The 7,255-nt window shown below is 37.9% G+C and overlaps 1 protein-coding gene across 1 annotated transcript; it reads left to right on the forward strand.

The window, feature by feature from the left end:
- The first annotated feature begins 574 nt into the window (after positions 1-574).
- On the forward strand, positions 575-5,835 carry LOC138590007 (G2/M phase-specific E3 ubiquitin-protein ligase-like). Its single transcript, XM_069660567.1, has 9 exons — positions 575-631; positions 2,777-2,850; positions 2,950-3,030; positions 3,119-3,324; positions 3,409-3,508; positions 3,604-3,766; positions 3,862-3,968; positions 4,061-4,205; positions 5,710-5,835. The coding sequence occupies exons 1-9, from the start codon at positions 575-577 to the stop codon at positions 5,833-5,835; spliced, it is 1,059 nt and encodes a 352-aa protein (XP_069516668.1).
- The last annotated feature ends 1,420 nt before the right edge of the window (positions 5,836-7,255 follow it).

The following is a 7,255-nucleotide window of genomic DNA, read 5'->3' on the forward strand; positions in this document are numbered from 1 at the left end:
GCCGTAACGAACCCGAACAGCAACAGCAGCTCCTCCACTCGTCCTTCCAGGCCGCCTCTCTGGCTTTCCAGACGCGGCGAAGGTCTATGGCGTTATATTTGTGCCTAATTCCTGAGCGATCAGTGGGTGATTTCGAGTGCAAAATGATTTGTTTCGCAAGAACTTTAAATAATGTTATGTAAAGAAGTTATAGGCAAGCGAAAAATAATGAAGTTTGAGCAAACAAATATCAATAATGCGCTCAATTAATTATTTTTTATGTTCGCTATTATCCATATAAGTGTGCAATAACAACCCCTCTCCCTCAGCTTTCCTCACGTGTCCGCTCACAAAATCTTGCTCAGAGCGCTGACAGGCCGCTGCCCCCTCGCTCACATTGTCTCTCTCTCTCTCTCAACCTCTTCACTCCGCGCGCTCAACTTTGTCTGGTACGTTCGCTTAACCTGACACAGCGTTACAAGGTGCCACAAAACCAACCAATCGGGAGTCAGAGAAGGTCAACTCTGATTGGCTCTTCCGCCTCCAATTACAACATCAGAGTAAAGAGCGCTAGGTAGCTAGCTACCGGAAAGACATGGTCATGGACATGGCAGAAACTGATGAAAACAGCAGCGATACGCCACAGCGTCAGGTGAGTCACTCATTTATAGCTAGATTTGTTATATCACATTATTTTTTGTGATGCTTTTGATGAAATCTTATATTATCTGACCGTTAAATTTGCTAGCGGGAGATATAGCTATAGTTGTATAGGCTATCTTAGCTAACAGCTGAGGTTATAAAAGTAGGCTACCTAAGTATAACTATTTTGTCTAACGTTAGCAGAAAACAGTAAGTTACATTTAAGGCCAGTTGTTTCCAGTTTAACTGAAATGTTAATGTCACATCTTGATTTGATTTAGGGCCATGGTGCAGTTGAGTCAGCCGCCAGAAATCTGGTGTCTTTGCTGCTTAACACCATGGGCACGAACGGCTCAGCAAGGACACCAGAGACGTGACAACCGCCGGCCCCTCGGAATGTGACTGTACAGCAAGAAATGACAAGGTTTGTTATTTAAACACGTTTTAATTTACTTGTTTTAAAAATATTGGCATAATATATTCTTGTTAAAGGTCCACCTACTAAATGCACTTTGGTATGCCCCATCTGTTTAATCGCTAAGATTAAATTCACATATGCATATTGTTTCCCCTTCAGACAGGCATTTGATTTATAATTTCGTTTTTGTAAATTGATATTGGCTTATATAATCAATCTAAATATTATAAAAATGGCTGAGTGCACTATTGAATTAGCAAAGGATGCCATTTTTAAATAAAGGTAAATTGTCTGACAAACAGCAATATAAAAAGTGCTGTAGTGATGCCCTGACTTTTGCTCTCTAGATGTAAGAAATGTATGTTAGGACTGACCACAGCAAATGTCACATTATTTTGATTTCAATGTTTTTTTTCAGTGAAATTAAAACTTAATTGATAATTTCCACTAATTTCAGATCAAAAGCCAAATTTAATATCTATGAAAATCATAATGATAAGTATTTTCAATGTAATGCATCTCTTGATTGTTATTATACTTCTATAATACTACATTTTAAATCCACAGATCCTTTCCAGGATATTTCAAATCCACCTTAAGTAGGGGTAAAAAGAGGTGTTTGACTGCCACCAAGCATCTTGTTAAAGTCACCAGTAAGCCAACTGCTCTCAATTTTTATCTGCTACCAAAAAATACATTGCACACACCATTGCCAATTGAGGAGCTTGAACTTCTCCAGGCAGGCATGGGAAGACAAACAGTGTCTCTCCCTGAAGATGGTGACCACACCGAGGTACACAGTCCAGTTGTTTGAATTACCTCTAAAGTTCTTGTAAGACGTACTTCACCCTAAGTCTTGAGACTATATCAATGCTTTTTTTCTTTCTCACCCTCTCCTTCCCCCCCTTTTTTAAACTAAGATTTCAAAGCTCCTGGCTGACACATTTCCAAAAATGGAGGATCTTCGTGGAGGATGGCTTTTGCATAAGGCAACAGGTCAGTAAAATTTAGATAATTTAGTTGTTTTTATATTGTGTGTTTACTAGATACTACTTTCCTTTTTATTTTTTCCATACATAAACCCCCATGGTGCTTTGATAACATGCTGTAACCAATTGCATACCTACAAAATATGTTCTATATATATATAATATTTGTTACAAAAAATAACAACATTGTTTAAGCATGTTACTCCCCCTTTTTTGAAATACAGGTGGCAGTGGTCGGCGAAAGCTTACGGTCATTCCACCAGAAGCAGAGGGGTACTCTGTCACAGCTCTTTGAGCTGTGTCAACAGGTGGCAAAGCCACTTTTTACATAGTACCTCTTCAGGAGACATTAGACACCTCTCCCCTGCCTCCTGACTCGCAGCACTTTTCAAAAATGCCAAAAAAGACATGTTACCAGTGTAATGAGGTGATGCCGTTGCAGATGCTTGCTGTACATGTTAAGACATGTAAGGGAAAACTGTCCCCTGATGAGACAGGTGATGAGGTGAGAGTACAATTTTTATTTTTTTGTATTTGTCAAATAACCTTAAAAAAATATATTAATTGTTTATTATAATGGATGTTTTGTAAAACTGCAGTCCTCTGATGAGTTAAGTATTGTGGAGACTGAGTCAATCTGTGGAGCAAGGTAAATGTAGAACATAATTAAAATCCATAATCACTTAAGATTTAATTGTTGCAGTAATAATCTGTTTTTAACAGAGCAACTTTTGTTTTCTAATTTCAGGTAGTATGTCCAATTTGCACCAAAGAATTCCCAGAGGATGAGATCACATTCCATGCTAGCCGATGTGGAGAGAGGTAATCTGCTTTGTACAATAAACATTTTTTAATAGATTAATGTACATGTATACCTATGTATTGGTTGGTGTATAATAAGGAATATTTATTCCTTTACAGCTTTGATAGTGCACAGAGCTCTGCAGCAAATGACTACAGTCCAAGTCTGCCAGCTCAAACTCCAGTATTTGAACCAAAGCAGTAAGTTTTATTTAGATGACACTTGCATGAGTTCACATCAAATATGTAAAATTAATAATCTTATTTTTCTTCTGTCTTCTATTCTAAGTGTGGAGGATGTATTGTGCTTCCTTCAACACCAAGTTGACACCACAACAGAATTTAAATTGTGTGTGGACAGAGACGACCTTCCAGACCGGGGCATCCTCCAGTGGAAAAGGAAGAAATCTGCAACTCCTGTCAGTGCTCTTAAGGTGGTCTATATAGGAGAGGCAGGCATTGATACAGGAGCCCTCAGAAAAGAGTTTTTGACTGGTAAGTTTGACATTCAACTGTTTTTTTCTGATATGAAACAAATCCAGCCCATTGCTCTAACTGGAATCTGCTTTTATGTCTTAGATATGATTTCAGGTATTGAAAACAGATTCTTTGAAGGAACTGGGAGCCATGGTAAAAATCCCATGTACTCTTTGACAGACCTTGATAATGACAACTTCAGGTTGGTATCAAGTTGTTTTTGTTTTGTTTTTTTTACAATTCTTTTTTTCCCATGCAAGAAGTTTTAATGAGACTTTTTTTCTACCTTCCACACAGAGTTGTTGGTGAAATAATGGCAGTCAGCCTTGCACAAGGTGGCCCACCACCAGCTTTTTTGAAAGAGTGGTGCTACAACTTTCTCTGCACAGGAGAGATGGACTTCAATTCTCTGTCTCTAGAGGATGTGTCAGATCTAGAATCATGTCTACTCATCAGCAAGGTGAACACTCTGAACTCTAACATTTTTGGGTATGAAATTGATCTTCCATTTAATTGTTTTTTGTGTTTGTTTTTTTTAATGTTGCACATTTTCAGGTTCAGGATGCGGCAGACTCCCAGTCTCTTATGTTGTGCGCCGATGAAATTGTAAGCTGTGGATACACAAGCCAGATCAAAATGGACAGCAAAGACGGAATCATTCGGTAATTGTTTTAAAGATCAATTTTAAAATTGTTCAATTTAAAATGTTAACTTTTCAAATCAGTGATTCATTTTTGTGTGCTTTTCTTTAAAGAGCAATTGTCTTACATTCTACTACAAGACTGATTCCAATGCTGCAGCAACTTCAAAAGGGCATGAAACTGTATGGCCTGGTTGACCAGATGGGTGGAAACCCTGAAGCTTGCCGCTCCCTGTTTGTTCCTGGGGAGATCATCAAAGTATGGATTTTAACTGCCACTTGTTTTATTCATACACTGTCCTTGTTCAGTTGTGTTTTTTACCCTACATTACCTTAAAAGTGTGTAGCCTATGTTAGTTAAACACTTGAAAAATATTCAACTAAATCTGCACTCTCCTTCTAGCCTGATGCTGATTTCATTATGATGAACTGCCAACCACATTTTAGTGAAAAGGGGACATCTAAGGAGAGAACTGAGAGGAAGATTATCAACTTCCTCCAAGATTTCTTGCAGGAGATTGAAATGTCAGGTAATAAATAATCTACAGTGTATATACATAAATCATATTTTGAAAGTTTTGTTATAAATTTACTGTAAAAAGCACTTGATCATTTCTTCAAAGAAAATTGGTTAACACTTTTTCTTTATTTTTGTTATGTGAAAAAATACCCATCACAGATGAGGAGACTGACGATGCAACTGGTGGGACAAAGCCTCTCTTAGTCCATCACGTGCTCCAGTGGATTACAGGGCAATCCCACATCCCCATCCTCCCTGATGAAAAGAGACATTTCAAGATAACATGCAACTTTGAACACGAATGCAGGGAGCGGCTAGGAGATCATTCTGTTTGTTACCCAATTGTGAGTGCCTGCACCCAGACTGTGACTTTTTCAGTACAGCATCTTAGCACTTACACTGACTTCAAAAGAATCATGAGTGAAGCTGTTAGATATGGTGGTGGATTCCACAGAGTTTAACACAATTAGCTTGACTTAAAGTAAAGCAGATGTTCGCTGTTGCTAAATATTTCTCAACTATTACAGGGTGTTAAAGTAGAGCTACCCCTTCAAGTGCATTTTACCGTTTGTCCTCCAGTAGACTTAAGTGATGTTTTGACAAAACGGATTTGACACATGAAAAAGTTTCACGTGTCAATTCACAAGTTCATGTTCAAGAATGGCTGGTTTGACACAAGTGCAAGTATTGTGTGCACAAGTCACGACCATGAGACTCAGAATGTTCAAGAGGGTCAATAGTTCTCTGAAGATGTTGCAGGGTTTCATCCTCAAGTGGGCACAAGATTTCAGGAACCACAACTGTACCGTTGGTGTCTTCTCCAAGTATGGCACTCTCCCAGTCAATCCCTGGGTCTTGGAGTTCCTACAGACCCCCCCCCAAAAAATTGACAGGTGAAGAATTTGTAAAATTGTTACTGTCAAAAATAAACATGAAGTTGTAACATAAAGCTGCATTTGGTTTTACTTGAATTGCAATTAAAGAAATTTTAATTTCTGGCTGTTGTAATACACTTTGCTTCATTACTTAAAGGCATAATAGTTTGTAAGAGTAAATGAAAAAAATGCAGCATTTCTACATAGAAAACATGTTAGCAACTTAATTCAGTTCAAGTTTTAATCATGTCATAAGGAAAGACTGTAGTTTTCTAATGGTGTACCTCAAGTCTCTCCCCTTCATCTAAATCCTGAAGATGTCCCATACACCACAGCTGTTCAGGAGTGAGACTTCCTTCTGTCCGTAGAGGATGATGATTCCATCCTCCAGTGAATGTGGCAAGGTCTGCTTGCAGTCGAGGGAGAAAGATGTAGTGCACACCAAAGAGGTGAACCACATCAGAGATGTCAAGCAGGCCATCTTCCGCCAGTGAGTGAAGAACATCATGGTACTTGCTAGTGACTGCAACCCAGACATCACGCCAAAGCCGCTCTATCCTGGAATGAAATAGAGTTGGTTGACTTGGATTTATAAAACAAATTCAATTTCATTTGACAACCAAGCTGCAAAAAGAACTACTGATTATGCAGTAAAATAATATTTCAAGACAGTAAACAACTAACCTCTGATTGTGGACGCTTTTTCCAGAGATGAAGCTGGCTCTTCCTGTTCCCCTTGTGGCAAACATGAAGTATGCGATGTCCACATTCTCAACCCCCTGATCCCCCCTGACCCTAAGATGAAAATAATTTGAATGAGATTCCACAGGGTCAACTTTTACCTCAGTTAATGAAATTAAATTTATCATTGTGAGAATACAATTCAAAATTACTAATAAAAACAAAAACTGGCATTGCTCCTAATACAAGTTTGTTTTGTAAGGGCATAATACCTTGATGGTAATCCATAAAGCTGGGTTGACCACAGGAAGAATGAGAATGCAGTTGATGCTCTGTTATTTGTTGCACCTTCCAAGTAGAAGATCTGGGATGAATAATGGGAAAATTGACATGAACTTTAAGAGCTCTAAAACCAGCCGCAAGAGTATTGTGCAGTACCTTAATGTTTATATTATACTATGAAAAGAATACAGGCAGGTCCTACATATTTCAATGTGTGGTATAGTAACAGATCCTCCTACAGCATTTGGAATTTTTATAAATTATATTTCTTAAATACCAATATACTACATATGTTACACCTGAAATGCAACTAAGTTAACACTTCATCTGACTGAGGTAAGTTAAACAAAGACAATGTTTATCTGAAATATGGAAGTGTACAGCTGCATTTGAATTAATAACTGCTGTAAGGAAGGAATGCAGATGCAAGTTGGCAATAACTATAATAAAATTGTCATTGCTCCTTAAAGGTGATTTGTTTTTAGAAATTTATTCAGATGTGATAACTATTTGATTCAAACAGGAATGCCATTCTGACCTCTGCTGGCCAATGCAATTATTCTGTTCACAGCTAAGCGAAGGACTTGCATAGCGTCTTTTCACGCAGAATGTTGGCAGTTTTTTGTTTTTCTTCAAAGCAATTGGAGATAAATATACACAATTTGTTCAAACCTACAATGGTAAAAATAGCTGATTATGAGCTTGTACCTCAGTTAGCCATGTCCCTGTGTGGACTAAGCAAAGTGCTAACATTATCATTAAGAAATAACACACAAGTTACCTTCCTTGAGTAACCATCAACTCCTCCAAAGATGACAATATTGTACCTGTTTAAAAAGGGAAAAAGTTTCAATATACAGGCTGTTCTTGTGAATATTTTTTAACATGGATCCATCAACCAAAAATCTTTTTACCTTATCAGTTTGTGATTTGTGTCAATGTGGACCAAGG

This window comes from Semicossyphus pulcher, unplaced genomic scaffold, assembly GCF_022749685.1.
Source record: "Semicossyphus pulcher isolate SPU_LCO1_2020_fin unplaced genomic scaffold, fSemPul1.0.p SCAF_1, whole genome shotgun sequence".
In the NCBI taxonomy this organism is placed as follows: domain Eukaryota; kingdom Metazoa; phylum Chordata; class Actinopteri; order Labriformes; family Labridae; genus Semicossyphus; species Semicossyphus pulcher.